At 36.9% G+C, this 18,168-nt stretch overlaps 1 protein-coding gene and 1 non-coding gene across 26 annotated transcripts in view; one reads left to right on the top strand and one right to left on the bottom strand.

Annotated features, from left to right (window-relative positions):
* CAPRIN2 (caprin family member 2) overlaps positions 1 to 18,168 on the bottom strand; it is a 41,662-nt gene that overhangs the window by 12,362 nt on the left and 11,132 nt on the right. For 11 of the 25 annotated variants that reach the window (XM_057556907.1, XM_057556918.1, XM_057556908.1 and 8 more), the window contains exons 5-13: positions 15,457 to 15,531; positions 13,942 to 14,180; positions 12,550 to 12,632; positions 10,341 to 10,508; positions 9,384 to 9,427; positions 7,794 to 8,471; positions 5,174 to 5,296; positions 3,295 to 3,376; positions 2,198 to 2,253 (exon numbers count right to left, since the gene is read on the bottom strand). In XM_057556907.1, coding sequence (XP_057412890.1) covers positions 2,198 to 2,253; positions 3,295 to 3,376; positions 5,174 to 5,296; positions 7,794 to 8,471; positions 9,384 to 9,427; positions 10,341 to 10,508; positions 12,550 to 12,632; positions 13,942 to 14,180; positions 15,457 to 15,531 — 1,548 coding nt within the window. Of the gene's footprint in view, positions 1 to 2,197; positions 2,254 to 3,294; positions 3,377 to 5,173; positions 5,297 to 7,793; positions 8,472 to 9,383; positions 9,428 to 10,340; positions 10,509 to 12,549; positions 12,633 to 13,941; positions 14,181 to 15,456; positions 15,532 to 18,168 lie in introns of those variants that run through there. The other 14 variants (XM_057556919.1, XM_057556921.1, XM_057556924.1 and 11 more) reach the window with 4 other exon arrangements.
* LOC114236917 (U6 spliceosomal RNA) lies at positions 1,095 to 1,206 on the top strand. The gene has a single exon (XR_003622763.1). It is a non-coding gene; the product is annotated as a U6 spliceosomal RNA (small nuclear RNA).

Below are 18,168 nucleotides of genomic sequence, written 5' to 3'. Positions count from 1 at the left end.
ATGTATAAAATACTAACTGGGAGAAAGCACAGTAGGAACTAATGCTGTGACAACTGTAACCAATTAAAAACTAAGAGAGTAGCTAGGAAGGAATTATATGGTACAACAGGTACTAGAACATAACAGAGATACATAAAATTCTAGCAATGGCAAGGTCTGAAGTGTCGGTGAATCCACTCCTTTTATCTAAATGTTTCAATGTGGTTCTCAGAAGCCCAAGTAATAAAATGGGTTAAATGGAAACTAATTAACGGTAACCAAATATCAGAGCAGTTATGTTTCAGTGACCTTCTAGAAGGGTTCATCATGATATGCCGCTTCTTGATAAGGAGATGGGGACCAAGTTTTAAAAAGTCTAATGGAAGACCTTTAAAAGGTCTTAAGGAGAACATTTTGAAATCCTTTAGAGCATTTAATATACCAAAATAAATAGGTATAATTTAGATCTGACCAAACTATTAGAATTATTATAAAATGGTAGTGTTTCTAAAAGTAGGCCTTTCTTCTGGTCCTCTCATTAAAACAATGAGACAACCACCCAAAATAAGTGAGACTGGCTATTGTGGGGACATTACTAACTCTATTGCCAAAGAAAAATTCCAAGATACTAAGTAAAGGCAACTTGGCCCACTTGATAGTTAAGGTTTAAAAGACTCTGAATTTTAGTTAAAACGTTAACTTAACAGAAAAGATAAAGAAACATTCTTTACATTAGTATTTATTTAGAAGTTACGGCAGTTCTTGCTTCCAAATTATTGCTCTTTAAGAAGACCGGCTGGAGTTCGTTTTAAGTACTGCTGAGTAAGCACGATGTTTGAGGCCAGTGGTTCCAAAAAATGGATGTGCAGATTCACCCAGGGAGCAGATTAAAAATACAGATGACTAGACGACACCCCTGGAAATTCTGACCCTATAGGTCTAACATGGTATCTAACAATACAGTCATCCCTCAGTATCCACAGGGAATTGGTTCCAAGACCCGCTATGGATACCAAAATTCGCAGATGCTCAGGTCCCACAGTTGACCCTTCATGCCCGTGGTTCCGCAACTTCGGATTAAACCAACCTCAGATCCGTAGTACTCTATGCATTTAGTGCTCGCTTCGGCAGCACATATACTAAAATTGGAACGATTCAGAGAAGATTAGCATGGCCCCTGCGCAAGGATGACACGCAAATTCGTGAAGCGTAGTACTCTACGTATTTAGTGGAAAAAACCCACGTATAAGTGGACCCGAGCAGTTCAAATGCATACTGTTCAAGGGTCAACTGTATGTACTTTTATTAAAGTGACCAAGTGATTCTGATGCAGCCATCCCACAGGCATGCCCTGAGAACTACCAGACTATTGGTTTATCAAAAAAAATCTTAACTTGTCACTTGAAAGCCTCATATAGAACCTAATAGCTAGACCAGATAACATGGAATTCTTCAGTTAAAGCAGTGACTGGGGTGAGGGAACCTGCTTAACAAGCACATTTTGAAAACCGAGCCACATCTTAAACTAAATATAAACCACTGTAAACAAATGGTATTTACTCGTAAGGTTTTGGAAGGGAAGGCAACTGCTGAACCACCTGATCAAAATATTTAACTGACTGTCAAAGCAGTTGCTGTCTAGAAAACTGCCATAAGGTTTTCAGAAGGATCCTGAGAAAAAAAAATTTTTTTAAGTAATGACCAGAAAACTAGCAAATCTTGAACTTACTATTGATGGAAATGCAATGTGGCATTTACAGATCTCAATGATCTGGTCCCTTTATAACTCTAAGTGTGTTCTGTGAAAATTAGTTCATCAGAATGTTAGATATATGTGTGCAGGTAGGACTGGCTAACCATGAGTTAAGCAAAATTAGTTTCTTTCTTTATACCCTTTACTCTGCCAATATACTAAGTGACTTAGGTAGCTCAACAGCAAAGTAAGATTCCCAAAGTACCTCTGAGTTCTTCAGGCTTACTCTTTCCTTACTAACATCAGCTAACCTTCTCTATTATAACAGATGACTTCCCCATGTTTATTAGGGAATCTTTTGAGAACCAGCTGTACTTAATCTAAAAAACTAGATATCCTTAGAACATTTCCAATAATTTCATTAGGTATATTAGAATCAGCGAGTCTGATCATTCTTGCCAAAGCAAGAGTTTCCTCCCTGAATAGCAAAGAAGAGTAAATGAAAGATCAGTCTGGTAAAGTTACCTGTAATGGCTCTTGAAGAAAATCACTTTGATTGGATAGATTTTGTTCTGTAGATGCTGCAGAGAGTGAAATCAACAGTGAACTGAGGGAGGAGAAAAGTTTATGCATACCAACTGGGTGGAAACTAAAATGTATACTTTATAAAACAAAGCGGTATCTGGAAGAACTAGCTCTCAAGTCCTTTCTACTGTAGTAGAGCTCTAAAAAAAGAGTCAGAGAGGATTACAGAAGAAAAGGATACTAATTCCATCAATGGACAAAAGCAGTATTTCAAGGCTTCCAAAAGAAAAGAACTATGACTTTTAAAAAACTGGTAATTGTAATCTGGATGATAAAACCTGAGCTATCATGAGCAGTAATTAGCTGATACACTTTAAGTTACAAGTGCAGGGGTCATCTGGCTCCTCAGTTTTTTTTTTCTCTTTGATCATGTAAATTAAATATACTTTACAATTACATAGTTGCAGTTTGGTTTCTTCTCATTAATGTCTATCACTTTTGTTAATTACTCCCTCTTCCTTCTCCTTACCCCACCCAGGAATTACTGGACCAGTCTTCTGGTTGGTGTCTACTGCTCACTGCAGCTGAACTATGGCTTTGATTATGTCATTCCACCTCTGAGATAAACTAGTGTAGAACAAAAAGCCTAAAGTCTGAAGCATCAGACCAGATTCAGATCCGGTCTGCATCATTAGTTACTGTGTTAACCTGTGCACTAAATACCACTGAAGTAATTTCTCTCATAGTTAGGATCCAAAAGCCTCCACACTAGACATACAGAGTTGAAAGAAGTCAAGCAGGTTCTAGTCAGAATACACTCCAAGAAGAATATAAAAAGTGGCAAAGACAACTAACACTGTGTACTTCCATTCACCGATCTGGAGACCTTCTCTAAAATGCAAACGGGTCAGTTAAGTACACTAACATCCTCACGGTAATTTACCCGTATGTAACTCTGATAACATATGTACACATTTAGAAAAAATTAACACACGGACATAGTTTAACCTTAAGATAATCTAGAGTAAAATTATATGCAAAAGAAGTAATTGGAAAAACAGCTGTAGGTCTAACAAGTCTTAAGAATGAGGACATACCTACTGGGCTACCTGGAGTAGCTGAAGGCGGCTGTGATGATGGAATTGCACTTGGAGGTTTGTCAAAATCCAGAATAGATTCCTAAAGACAAGAGTTTAAATAATGAGTGAAAACAAAGATTATCATTTGTTGGTAAAGCTATTACCACTAAATTATTTATGATGTTGTCAACTGCTTATTAGCTATAGGAATCTAGCTAATAACTATCTCAAGATGTTAATAACTTAGTCTTTATAGGAGAAGAAACTGAGAATTAAAAACGAAATCTAAAGTAACTGTCAAACCTTAAGACTGTGTCAGGGGCTTCCCTGGTGGTGCAGTCATTAGGAATCTGCCTACACGGGGTCAAGCCCTGGTCCGGGAAGATCTCACATGCCGTGGAGCAACTAAGCCCATGCACCACAACTACTCAACTACTGAGCCTGCACTCTAGAGCCCGCGAGCCACAACTACTGAGCCTGCATGCTGCAACTACTGAAGCCCATGTGCCTAGAGCCCGTGCTCCACCACAAGAGAAGCCACTACAATGAGAAGCCCACGCACCACAACAAAGAGTAGCCCCCACTTGCCACAACTAGAGAAAGCCCAGGCGCAGCAACAAAGACCCAACACAGCCAAAAATAAACAAATAAAATAAATTTATTTTTTAAAAAAAGACTGTGTCAGGACTTCCCTGGTGGTACAGTGGTTAAGAATCCACCTGCCAATGCAGGGGACACAGGTTCAAGCCCTGGTCCGGGAAGATCCCACATGCCACAGACCAACTAAGCCCGTGCACCACAACTACTGAGCCTGTGTTCTAGAGTCTGTGAGCCACAACTACTGAGCCCACGTGCTGCAACTACTGAAGCCTGAATGCCTAGAGCCCATGCTCCACAACAAGAGAAGCCACTGCAATGAGAAGCCTGCGCACCGCAACAAAGAGTAGCCCCTGCTCGCCACAACTAGAAAGCCCATGTGCAGCAACGAAGACCCAAAGCAGCCAAAAATTAATTAATTAATTTTTTTAAAAAAGATTGTGTCAAGTATTAAAACTCTAACAGTAATTCTAAGGCCAAGTTAGGAAAAGAAAACTCCTGACTTGAAGTCTTAAACATTAATCCTAGCGTAGACTGAGCCCTCATTTTTATTATAACCAATGAGAGGGTCTAATTATTTTATCTCAACCACTAAACTAACTCATGCCCTTAGAGACTTTCATGACAAGAAGGCACTCTCTTCTCCCATCTGCCTATCCTGGTTATCCTAAAAATATTTCCAACGTTTTGAGTACTTAACTTATATACTTACAGTGATCATTTTAGGTCTTTTATATATCAAATAATCTGAAGAGGTATGCAATTCCCTCACTTTACAATAAGCAGAAGGTTGGAGGTTAAATAACTTGCCACAGATTATACAACTGGTAACTGGTATAAGTGGATTTAAATGCAGGTCTAATTCCAAAGCTCAAAATCTTTTTACTACACAAAAATCTCTTATTTGCCTACTTCATCCCTCAGTAATACCACACTATTCTGAAATTCTGTAAGAGTCTGTATGACACAGTTTAGCATGTGTCATAATGAATGTCTTATGATTATCTACACACAACAGCAGCGATATCATTTGAGCACTTTAAGCTTCTTACATGTTTAATTCATTGTATTACTCACAACAAACAGGAATAGGAACTATTATCATTTTTTCCAAAAAGAAACTGAGGAAGAGAGTTAAGTAACTTGCCTAAATTCTCAGAGCTAGGAAGTGGCAGAACCAAGATTTGTACTCATTCTGGACACCAGAATCTATGCCCTTAACAACTTCATTTAATGCTTCAGATCAGAAGCTAGTAGCCCCATGACTATCATTTAAGATTCACTTAATAATGACTCATACTTGCATAAAGTTACAAGTTCCTTGAATCTGGGTCATCAGATCCTGCAGTTTTTCTTTCCTCAATACTGGATCCTTTGGAAGGGTAGAGGAAGAACCTACAGGCTGATGCATAGGCTTAGGCACCTACAAGATAAACCCATAATGTATAAGAGTGAAATTCAAATTCAAAAGCCTAATTCAGGAAACTAAGCTTATCACTACATCTTAATGTAATCAAAACACATAGCAGTGCTCATTTATAGATTTATCTCAGGTAAAGAATTTCCACATAAATGCATTTTCTAAGTAATTTAAGCAAACTTTACATGTTTCCTCCTTCAGAACAACTTTAATGGGAAAGGTTTCTAAACATCATCTTTTTAAAGGGAAGGCCCAGAGCAACAGAACTTCCTTGATAGACGTTCTCTCATTATGGACATCAGTTACCCTGCGTCCTCTATGATAAGATGCCACTGACTATAAATATAAAACACATCAATGATTTTTTTTCCCCAGGGAAAAAAATTACTACTACTACCACATTAAATATACTTCCCATTTTTAACACATATCTGATTTCAGAAACAGTAAGATGTAAAAACATATACATATATATCCTAGAGTTGAGGAAATATACTATTATATTCTGTCACACAGTAAGTATACTTTGGGGGGTAGGGGGCTACTGATGCTTAGAAGGTGGCTCGCCCTCCTGCTAAATTTCTTAAGGTTGCTGAATACCCTGGAATAGACCTCATGCTTATGGTTGTTTCTTACAGGTATCAGCAAGCCTGTCCCTACCAGCTCCTCTTCTCCACCTTCTAATTCACTGGGAAGTCACACAGCTAAGCTTGTCAACAGTGTCATAAAATAACTGTTAATAGACCCTAAAGGAATATATGAAAGGCTCCTTTAGGAGAAAAGTATGAACTTTAGTGATTTATTTCATGTTATCTAGTCTTTTGGCTTTGAACTCTATTTTGCCCTTGACAGTACTTAGTCATGTTCCAAACAGCTGAGGTTTCAATACAGATAGAGGCAAATACTTTATTATACAGAGAAGTGTCCTCTCAGTCCCTGAGAGACCCTGTAACTTCAATATAATGATGTCTGTGCCATAAAGCACATTAAATGAGTTTTGACCTTTCCAATTATACACCCTTAATTTTAAATACTATTCAGCAAACAGCATGGTATCAATATTCTGGTACGGTCAAGGTTCAACAGTGCTATACCTAGTGGAATTTTTAATCGCGGTTTTTTAAACAGCTTTATTGAGGCATTAAATTGGGTTTTTAGATATAAATCTCTCAAAGTAGTTGCTATATTACAATTACTGTCATATGATATCTAGTTAATGAAAAAGGCTATCAATCTTCTGCAGGGTCAGGAAGAAGCTAAAATTATATTACCACTTAAAGAGGAAGAAAGGAAAATAAAAGGAGACAAATAATTCTAAAATTCTCTTCCCATAAGGTAGAATTGAGGCGGGGTAATTTATAAAATGCAATGCTTTGAATTCCCTAAGCAAAATGTTTTTCTCCCCCAACCTTTTTTAATTGAAGTATAGTTGATTTACAATATCGTGTTAATTTCAGGTGTACATGACAGTGATTCAGTTTTATGTGTGTGTGTGTATTCTTTTTCAGAGTTTTTTCCCTTATAGGTTATTACAAAATATTTAGTATAGTTCCCTGTGCAATAAAGTAGGTCCTTAGCAAAATGTTTTTCAAACTGTTAGAGGACCAAAGATTTACGGGCAAGCCTTTGGCTAAAATGGCGTGGAAGTGCAGGGAACACTACTAGATGTATATGGAGAACACTGGGAGGGTAGCAAGTTCACATCTCTTAGCAAACAAGGTGGTAACAAGTCTTCAACAAGTCTGCAATGAAACAGTGGTAAATAACTTATACTTTAATAAAAGACAACACTAACTAGCATCGTATCCAAGGATTACTCATTATAAAGCTTCTTATCTTATTGACATGGGTTATTTATCATTAGCAGAATGAGGCCTTATATTTGAACTAAATCTCATACTCCAAAACCTAATTACAGAATATTTAATGCCTATACTTTTCATCTGCAGAAAATTCTTTTGAAACAGAAATAGAGAACTAATTCAGATCCTTCCCCAACTACTGCTTCTTCTGAAACAGGACATGAAAGATTACTGTTTCTTCTCCTGACCATCTGTACCTTCTTCAAAGAGGACAGGCTAATTTGAGTGACTATAAATGAAAGAGAAGGAAGAGAATACAGAAAAATGTAACTTCTGTCAGAAAAAGGTCTCCTGCCTTTTGACATGCATTTACATTTCTCAGTTCTTCAACATTATGGTCTTTTCTGAACTATCCACTATTTTGATGTCATATCATGTCATTAAAATTTGAGCATTAAAACAATATTTTCTAATTGTGGAAATTTCACTTCAGGTTAGGCGCAAATGACAGATTAAATATGCTTCCAATTTTCTAGGGAAAACAAATTATGCATTAAAGAGTTAAGTGAAATATGTTATACATTAATTAAACATGGGTTTTACTGATCTTTTCCTAAAGAGAACTTTTAAATTATCACTACCACAAATCTCTATTTATGCCTCCATTGACAGGAACAAACTGATACAAATCAACTCACATCTTTGGGTTCTGTATTAAACTTCCTGGGCAGCAGCTGGTCATTTGGTATGAGGCTTGCTGTAGCTACCCCCCAGGACTTTGGAGAAATCTGTGACTGTGGTGTTAAAGGGTGTTTTTGACTCTCAACATTGTTTTCCCAGGATTTTGGAGTCTCTGGCTGTCTTGAATCCTGTTCTTCACACATGGGAGTGGCCCATGACTTGGTGATGTCCTGTTCACTCTGCACAGAAGGTGTCCAAGACTTTGGAGTTTGCTTCTTTGGATCCTGTTCCTTCTGCAGCTGAACTGGCCAAGGCTTTGGTGTCTCCTGCTTCTTCTGTTCCTCCTGAATGTACCCCACTTTGGACTTAAGAGCTTCTGGCTTCCACTGGCTGGGAGCTGACTTGGTTTTCGAGACATCCTGCTTCTTCTGCTCTTCCTGCAGAGTGGACCTGAGTTTTGGAATCTCTTGTTTCCTCTGTTCTAAGGAAACTGCGGGCTTTGATACCTCCTGGTGCTTAACGGAAGACTCCCAGGACTTGAAGGATTCCTGTTTCTTCTCCTGACCATCTGGTTCAGTAAGCACATCCCAACATTTGGGGAGATTTGGTTTTCTAGCATAATCTCCTTCCCAAGATTGCTCTTCGTCTTGTTTACTTGAATAATCTACTTCTGTCATGTAGCGTCTGTTAAGAAACTAAACCACAGGGAAAATGTGCTCAAGTCACAGTCTGTAGAAGACCTTGAAGAGAATACTGAACTCCTATGTCCACTGGTCTGAGCCACTGTGCTAACAGGAAACTTCTGACCTTATCCTACTTGAAAAGAGTATCCTACTTTTATGTCCATTCCTTTCCCCTCAATTAACAGAAAGACAAACTTCAAAAGTATACTTCAAAAGTAGCAACCTATATTTGATTCACCTAAGACTGGTAAGCAGTGCACACCTCGGTGCCACATTTGCTTGACTCAGGCTCTCTTACCAAGGTTACTCTGCCTCCGCCAGGCTTAGGACCACCTGACTCCCTTCAAGTTAAGGCAGAGGGTAGTTCAACTACACAAAGTCCTACTCTTTACACTGAAGTCTTATGTTTCCTGAATTACCAGCCTTTTCTTTATTCCCATTATATATCAATCATACTGTGATTTTGCTTCTTCCATTCTTTTCGGTTTCCATGAATTCCGACGTCACTTCAGAAAGAGAACAAATGTCCTCTTCTATTACCAATATGAGTAAATTCTGGAAAGAGCAAAATCCCACCCATCTTCAAATTCCAATACAGGGACCAAAACCACCACCACCAACACCAGCTAACACTTGAGCCGTTCTGCGTGCCAGGCCAAATTGTAAGTAATTCAGATTTAACTCCTTCAAACCTCACAATAACCATATGAGGCAGGCATGGTTATTATCCCCATTTTAGGTAGGAGGCTAACAGACACAGCTGAGCTACATATCTTGCCCAAAGTCATTAAGCTGCTTATTAAAGCTGCAGAGCCGGGATTCAAGCTTAGGCAGTCTAGCTCCAAAGCCTCAGCTCCTAACCACAACACTATACAAAAGTCTCAAAAACCACAACTGACTGAAAATTACCTTTCGGTACCTTACCTCTTGTGGTTGTATCTCTGGCTGTGCAAGTTCCACAAGAGACTCTGAGAAGATAAAAGGAATATTAAATAAGTACTAGGTAAACTATAAGTTTTTAGACTGATTACACTGTAATTCATTCTAGCAACAAATTTCAGAATAGTAACAGAAAAAGGATAGTGCAATTAAGTATATTCATGGCAGGAGTAATTCCCACTATTGGGTGCTGGTCAAAAGCATGTGGTCTGAGGCTAGTTGAAGCTAGTAGCTCTGCTTATATAAGACACTTTTCTGAAGTCAGGTTGTAGTTAAAAATTGATTTCTGATTGAAAATGGGACTATCTCCTCTTACCCACAAACACAGCTTCTTTCAAGTTGGATTTATAGCTCTGGTGCCATGGGGTAAACAAGAAATACTCGAATCTTGCTAGTGGCTACCAGAAGGCTGCTTGGACTACCTCCTTAGACGTAATATTTCTTAAATAAATCCAGCCTCAACAATAAATAGCAAAGGTGCCATTTACTCAAAGTATTTCTTCCCCAAGAAAAGTGGAATTTTGAAAAACATTATTTCTTTTACTGATTTTGGCAATTTTTTTCCTAAATCAATGTTAACCTTAGATTATTTACATTCTTGTTCTCCTACAGTATTGGAATGTACTATAACTCACATTTTAAACAACGGTTTTAAATGGAATGATCCTAATAGTTTAACAAAGAATTCAAATTCCATAAATGCCTCATTTTAACAGTGTACTCTCTTGTAACAAAGTATAACCTAACGTTTCTATTAAGGTTGACTCTGCAAATCATGGTAGTAAAGCCTAGAGATGTGTCCTAAACCTAGGCTTATCCTGGGGCAAGTAAAGATTTCCATGCATGTAGAAAATAAAATAATCATTTTACAGTGATTTGACTCATTTTGGTTAAGTGTTAAAAATGCAACCACTATAAAGAATTTCAGAGATCACAACAAACCTGACTCTTTGACGGATTCAGTCTTCGATAATTGTTTTTTCTTCTCTGATTTTATTAGCATTTCTTCCTCCAATGATACCTCTTTTTCCTTAGCATTTTTTGGAACTGGGATACTTTCAAAATAGCCTGAGTTCAGCAATTTAGATAGTAGATCTTTCATGTGTTTGTCTAAGAAAGAGTGATTAAGACTTAGTTATCACATAGCCTAATAGTTCATGGAAAATTATTTGGACTAGAAATCCTTATATAATTTTATCCTAGTTGTAGTATGTCATTATAACAGTCTACACTGGGGGTATTCAAAGAACTGGTCGTACCATGAAAAGGAAATATGCAGTCCATCGTTACGTCATGCTGAAGCAATATAAATTTTAAAAATCAGAATCCCAAAGTTTAGCAAGTCACTTAAGTTTTCCTGGGCCTCCATTTCCACCATTTGAAAAATGGCTAAAAATCAGAGACTCCAGTCAAGGACTCTATCTAGTATTTTATAAAAGCACACATCTATTCCCTGAGCTGGGAGAAAAGTGATTTCTCCCATCTGCCCCCAAGACATGACAAAAAGCAATTACTCTACCTTCTCCAAGTAATTAAGGCTTTAAGAGAAATAAACAACACAGTTCCTCAAACATAATCTTTAGAAAAACCTATTTTGGACAACCTCTAAAGAATTTTTAAAGTATAAAATTCCATGATTAAGATTTTACTCTTGAGTTATGCTGTATTTCACTCCTAGCACATCACCATTTGATGATCAAGAAAAATCTTAAAATGATGTTATTAAAGTCACTGCACCATAAATAGGTCTGAAGTCTATTTTACTTTTAATATCCACTAAAAACATAATTCCCAAATTAAGCAGAGCTCTCATACTTGATTTGGGTCTACTATTCCTTTCACAGGAATACTATGACACAGATGACCTTTTTTTTTTTTTTTAAATCAAATTTTGAGGTATAATTTACAAAATTCACATTTTAAGTGCACAGTTTTAACAGATGTTAACAGTCATGTTACTTCCACCATAACCATGATACAGAACATCTTAAACAACTCAGAAAGTTCCCTTATGCCTCTTTTATAATCAATCTCCTCCCCCTACTCCCTGGCAACCACTCCTACTATCGTTCTAGTTATGTCTTTTCTAGAATTTCATATAAATGGAATCATACAATATGTACTCATTTTTTGTCTGGCTTCTTTCACTCAGCATAATTAGTTTGAGATTCATACATGCTGTTGCAGTATCAATAGTTCATTCCTTTTTTCATTGCTGAGTAGATTCCATTGCATGACTATATCACATTTTGTTTATTAATTATCAGTTGGTGTACATCCGGGCTGTGTTCAATTTGGGACTATTATGAATAAGCTGGTATGAACATTCATGTACAAGTACTCATGTGAATGTATGTTTTCAATTCTCTCGGGTACTAGAAGTGTAATAGCTTGGTTATATAGTAAGTGCATGCTTAATTTTATAAGAAACTAACAAACTAGTTTCCAAAGTATTTGTATCATTTTGCATTCTAGCCAAGCAATAAATTTCTGTGGTTTAAACTTGAAAGGACTTAGAAATTGAGATAGTTATTCATACTTAACTATTTTTAAAAAGGAAGCAATCACTAGTAACAAAAATGTTTACCAGCTTCCAATGAGTTTTCGTTATCCTAAACTAGTACACAAAACTGTGTACTTCACGTCCAAACATTTGTACTTGGTCATTTGGCCAAAGCCTATCTAGGAAGCCAAAAGGACTCTTTCTCTCCAGATCATTTCCGGACCAATAGACAACAATGTTTCAATAGACTAGGTAGCCAAGTCATTCTTATTTTCTTAAGCAGATCTGGTAGATAAGCCTCCATATTAACAATACGTGGATTTAAGATTTGTAAATAGAACAGGTACTACCACCGCACAATAGAGAACTGAACCCCAAAACGGTCAGGCACTAGTCCCTAGCTCTTGTTCCCAAATCACAGTGACTCGTCACCTCAAAACTCTCCCTAGGTTCCATTTTAGTAAGTACGATTATACAACAGCTGCTTTTACCAGAACTAAACAAAGATATCATTCTGCCCATGAATCTAGTGTTGTCAGACATGTAAGTTCTGATGGACTGACACAGTTTTGGCCCTCAATATCATACTAAACTCCTAGACATAAAGTTTAGTATTTACTGCATAAGTCCAGAGTAGAGAAAACTCACATGTCGTTCCTACCACTGCTTTCTCACTACCTTCCAAAAGGTCCCAAAAGTACAAGGATGACTGCTCCATCTGGTCTTCAACACTGACAAGGAAAAGCAGCAGCAGAACAAAGTGGCTTTAGAGGCACATATATTTATATATGGAGCAGTACAATTTATACAATATAATCCATCAACAATTAAGACATTCAATGTTAATTATGTGGTTTTTTACTCTTTGGAAATGAAAAATTGAAATTTTATAAAAGATGACTAAATACCCATTTATGGATTTCAAATGTAAGCATTTTTCCTTAAAACTAAAATAAAGATTTTACCAAATACAGCTATCAAGGAATAGACCAAAAAGAGTTTAAAGCAATCAGTGTGGTATCCTTCATTATCAAGTGTATGTCCTAGATTTTAAAAAACCGTGGAATGGAAATATTAAGAGCTGCATTTGTCTTTAAAGAGAGCAGCTCATTTTTCAAATTGTTTCACTTACATTTCACATATTAAAGTAAGCTACATTCCTTGGATCTACCAAAGTGAAGCAAGAGAAGGAAGCATCCAAATAGGTAATGATGATGGAATAGACTATTGGGATGGGAATAAATATATATATATATATGGCTATATATAGGTAATTAAGAGTTTTATCAAAAAAAAAAAAAAGAGTTTTATCAGGTTTCTTCCTGCACTGATAGGGCTAATTTCTAAAGCAGTTGAAATCTAACTGCTTTTGCATGGCTAACAGACACAGCATTGAAACAACCTGTATCTAACAAAGCAAAAGCATAGAGCTTCTGCTCTTTAGCTGATTCACTCCATCTAAGCAAAAACAGTAAATAGATACTGTAGGAGAAAAAAATTGGGTTGCCTCAATTTGCTGGTTTTATATTTTAAATTATCAGATTGGTTTCTCAGTATTTACTCACAGCCTAAAAAGAACACTAAATAATTCTTACTTTGACAGTTTAGTGATACTAATCAAGTTAAATTTTATTCACTTCCACTTAAGTACAGCAGTAGTAAGGAGGCAAAGACTCTCAGGTAACACAACAGCCTGATATAATTACAAAAAAATTTTTAAGAATATACATAATTAGTATTATGGTTAATACCTATATAAGGTTAAAACTTGATCAGACATTTTAAAAATCAGTGTTACAATAAAGAAGCAGGTTAATGAGATCATTCAAATTCACTTTCTTCCTAGACAGGCTATCAACCTCGTGAGAGTCTGAGCAGGCCAACGTTTCCAAAGCTGAATATATATATATATATATATATATATATATATATATATATATATATACACACATACACACATACATATACATATATACATGCTGAAAAGCTAGACTAAAGTGTTATATGTCCTGTTTCAGGAAAATATTTTCATTAACTTACCTCAGACTTTCATTTCTTTCAGGACAGGTCAATTTTGAAAATTTAATGAGGTAGTCAAGTTCTTTTAAAGGCAAATACACTGCACCATTCAAGCCCCCTTTGAAGTCTTTCTGTACATGTTCCTGCATCAAGTTCTGTAATACATACTGAACTTGAAGTATAGTGCGAAGCTTTTTCTTCTCAGCCTCAAGTTTTAGCATGTGCTCCCTTCTCTGGGCTTTCTTCTGCGCTTTAAGCAGCTGTTAAAACAAACGCTAATTAAGGCTGACAACTCTCCACAACCCATACTAGCAATCCATTAGTCTACAAATGTCTAATCCCAAAGAGTTGAGATTAGATGATAAATCTCAAATATATAACACTGACTGTGAAACTGACAAGGTCATTTAACCGCCTGCTTGCTTTTTGAGCTAAAGAAGTCACCGCGTACTTCGCTGGTTTGTCTCAGCTAACCAAAGCTAAAGAAGTCCAAATATATGACTCTCAACCCCAGGCTGAATCTAGTACCTCTACTATCACCATGATGAGAAGCAAAGTACCTATCATTAATGTCCATATTAATCACAAGGTTTTACTTTTCCATATTATGTATACCAAGCCTTTTTAGGCTAAATATTTTAAGAAAATGCTTCAGTTTAGTTTGGGTTTTTTTTTAAATCTTATGTTCCAGGGGAAGAGTATTCAAAATGGTTGATTTTCAACCAACCAAAGAAGACTGCTTAAAGCATAAGGAATTGAAAACCAAACAGAAATAAAATGTCTTACAAATGTAATGCCAAAAAAACAGCCACAGCAAACAGGGGGTTTTTTTAAACAAAATTGAGAGAGATTTTCATAATAGTTTGTCATGGAAACACACATGGAAAATTAGTGGAATATAAGTTTTCCCTCAAATGAATGTATGTGTGTGTGTGTGTGTACACTGAGCAGCTCCGAGTCTACTCTAAAGCTTACAACTGTAATACCTTAAAGTCTGATATAATACGTGGGTCCCAAAAGTGGCTTCTCATTTGTAAAATACCAATAACAAAAAGTACCATCTATTTCCACTGAGAAACCCAAAAGGTCTTTTCTCCCCATAGGTGTTTTTCTGTTTGTAATGTTTACATCGTACTGGATATTTTCCAAGGTATGAAAATCAAGATAACAAAAAAAAAAAAAAAACTTTTTGATTTTTCCTATAGATGAGTTAAAGTACTTTGATTCAGCATCAACATTAAAACTCTAAGAGACGTTCATAAATCCTAATCAAGACGGGGGTTAAAAAAAAAAAAAACCTCAGGAAAAAGATTCATTAGGCATTATTAATTCCTTTCTACAGGGTATGAAAGCAACTTAATAAATATGACTTGTGCTACTACCAGGGTCAAGAGACAATGGCTGAAGATAAAATTTTAAGAGTGAGAAATGGACTGGTTGGGGGTTACGTGGGCAAGGGTATTTTCTTCAGGATGGCAAAGGCTCAGAAAAGCTTTTTCCAAGACCTTAATATGGACTTACACCAATAACACTTACCAAACTCAGCTTCTGCTTGAGAGGAGGAAAGACGATAGAGGTGGCAATTCTAGCTCTCCAAGACAGTGGGATTCCCTTGGACACAGATTCATGATGGTATAAGAAAAGGCAATTGGTGCTGAGGACATCTTCAGGACTATATCACATGATTACCTCAGCTCTCTCTTTGGCCACCTCCCAGGGCTGGATTAGGTGTTCTTAAGGGCTCAGGTCACTCTGAACTTCCCCTATCAAAGTATTTATTACATGAAATGCTTATCTTTTTCTTTAGCTGCATCCCCCTTACGCTTCAGCTCCATGATGACAGGGACTATATCTCTGTTGTTCACCAGTATATCACTAGTACCCAGCATAGAGTCTGACACACGACAGGACCTCAAATATTTATCGATTCTATCAGGTATCAAGCAAGAAACATGCTGTCTCCTAGGTCATAATCAGATGTCATGAAAACCACTGACAGCAGCCTATTCTTATTTATGTGGAAACTAAGGAATCAGGTTACTTCTCTTCTTTCAGTTGAAAACTGATTTAGAAAGAAGAAGATATGAAGTAATAAACTGCTGTCAACCAATAGCACCCAACCATAAAATTTATTTTCTGAACCATGACTTAGAATGATAAATCCCCAAAGGACAAAGCTCATATCATGAAGATAAAGAGAGATGTGGTGGGCTGAAGGCTTCCAACTTTAGTTTGAAGGGAAAGAAGAAAATGTTACACAAACTGCAAAACAGGCTATCATAGAAGAGGTCTGACAAAAGAAAGAGTTTAGCAAAAAAAAAAAAAAGAGCCCCCAAATTCCTAGGCTGGAAGGTTCTTCACTATAAAAATAGTGAACCTTGGGGGCTTACCTGGTGGCGCAGTGGTTGAGAATCTGCCTGCCAATTCAGGGCACATGGGTTCGAGCCCTGGTCTGGGAAGATCCCACATGCCGCGGAGCAACTAGGCCCGTGAGCCACAACTACTGAGCCTGCGCGTCTGGAGCCGGTACTCCGCAACGGGAGAGGCCGCGATAGTGAGAGGCCTGCGCACCGCGATGAAGAGTGGCCCCCGCTTGCCACGACTAGAGAAAGCCCTCGCACAGAAACGAAGACCCAACACAGCCAAAAATAAATAAATAAATAAATAAATAAAATTAAAAAAAAAAAAAAATAGTGAACCTTGGACTTCCCTGGTGGTGCAGTGGTTAAGAATCTGCCTGCCAATGCAGGGGACACGGGTTCGAGCCCCAGTCCGGGAAGATCGCGCATGCCACAGAGCAACTAAGCCCGTGCGCCACAACTACTGAATCTCTGCTCTATAGCCCACACGCCACAACTACTGAAGCCCGGGCACCTAGAGCCCGTGCTCCGCCACAAGAGAAGCCACAATGAGTAGCCCCCACTCGCCACAACTAGAGAAAGCCCGCACGCAGCAACGAAGACCCAACGCAGCCAAAAATTAAATAAATAAATAAATAAATCTATTAAAAAAAAACAAATAGTGAACCTCCATAGGTGCCTGGCACATGGATGGTGTTTAAAAAAAGATTTAAATCTAAAAAGAACATCATACATTGAAAAAACAACACCTGAGTGGAAAATGAAAATTTGATAGGGTAACTCAGAAAAGAGAGTTAATGGAAATTTTTAAGTATTATAAAAATATACTTCAAACCTCCAACCAGAAGGCAGATATAAAAGATCTTTTTTTTAGCACAATGGACCAAAACTAACTAAACTTAACATATGGGGGGTGGGGGGGCGGGGAATCAATCACACAAGAAAAAAAAATGACTTAGAAGTATTGTATCTAAAACAGCCTAGGAGTATTTAACAACTGTGAAACTAACAGAAAGTATTATAATTAAGTGATGAATAAGTAAACATGAGTTAAAGTGTGCTATGGATAACAAAGCTAATATCATCTTAGACTTGCATTAACAGAATTATCCAGAAAACAGAAGAAAGTATCTCTATACTACACTATTTTAGGTTTCACAATACCTTTTAAAAGTTAATTAAGTCAGACATCCAGAAGAGAGCAACTCAGAACTATATTTTACAAGGATTAAGATGGCAGCTGTCTTCAGCTTCAGAACGATGTTTTGAGGTTTTTATTTTTTTATTTGTTCTTTTTTGATGCCACAGGAATGGAGAAGAGAATTTTAATTCGCCAAACAAGAAAATATCCAAAAACTGGAAAAGACTATCTTATGAGGCATGCTCCCCATCTCAGAAATGAATTCACCAAATTATTTCCTCAATTGGTAGAACATGATCTTTAAAGGGCCATCTAACACTAAGATTCTAAAACAATGAAGAATACTTCATTAATGAATGCTTAAGACTTGACTATTAATTACTGATTAAATCTGTGGAAGAGAAAAGTTTGAGTTGCCAACACAGAGCAATTGAAACAAGCAGTGGGACCAGACTTAACACTATTTAAATTTAAGATGAACCGTAAATTTTCCTGGTAATAACTATCACGCTCTCAAGAAGAGTCTACCAATAATGCTAAACTTACAAGCCTATATAAATTTTCAAGCCTATATTCTAAAATGTCTTTAATAAATGTATGTGTCAAAATAGTTTTCATTCCCCTTCTCAATGATTACCATAATTCCAGAGTGAAATAATACACATTAGATAACTAACACTTTATTCACAATACCTCATATTCAGATAACATTTGTGTTGAGACTCTAGAAATCTAAAAACACTAGTT

Source organism: Balaenoptera acutorostrata, chromosome 11, assembly GCF_949987535.1.
Source record: "Balaenoptera acutorostrata chromosome 11, mBalAcu1.1, whole genome shotgun sequence".
In the NCBI taxonomy this organism is placed as follows: domain Eukaryota; kingdom Metazoa; phylum Chordata; class Mammalia; order Artiodactyla; family Balaenopteridae; genus Balaenoptera; species Balaenoptera acutorostrata.
Note: the sequence above shows the minus strand (reverse complement) of the source record. Positions and strands in the feature narration are given on the sequence as shown.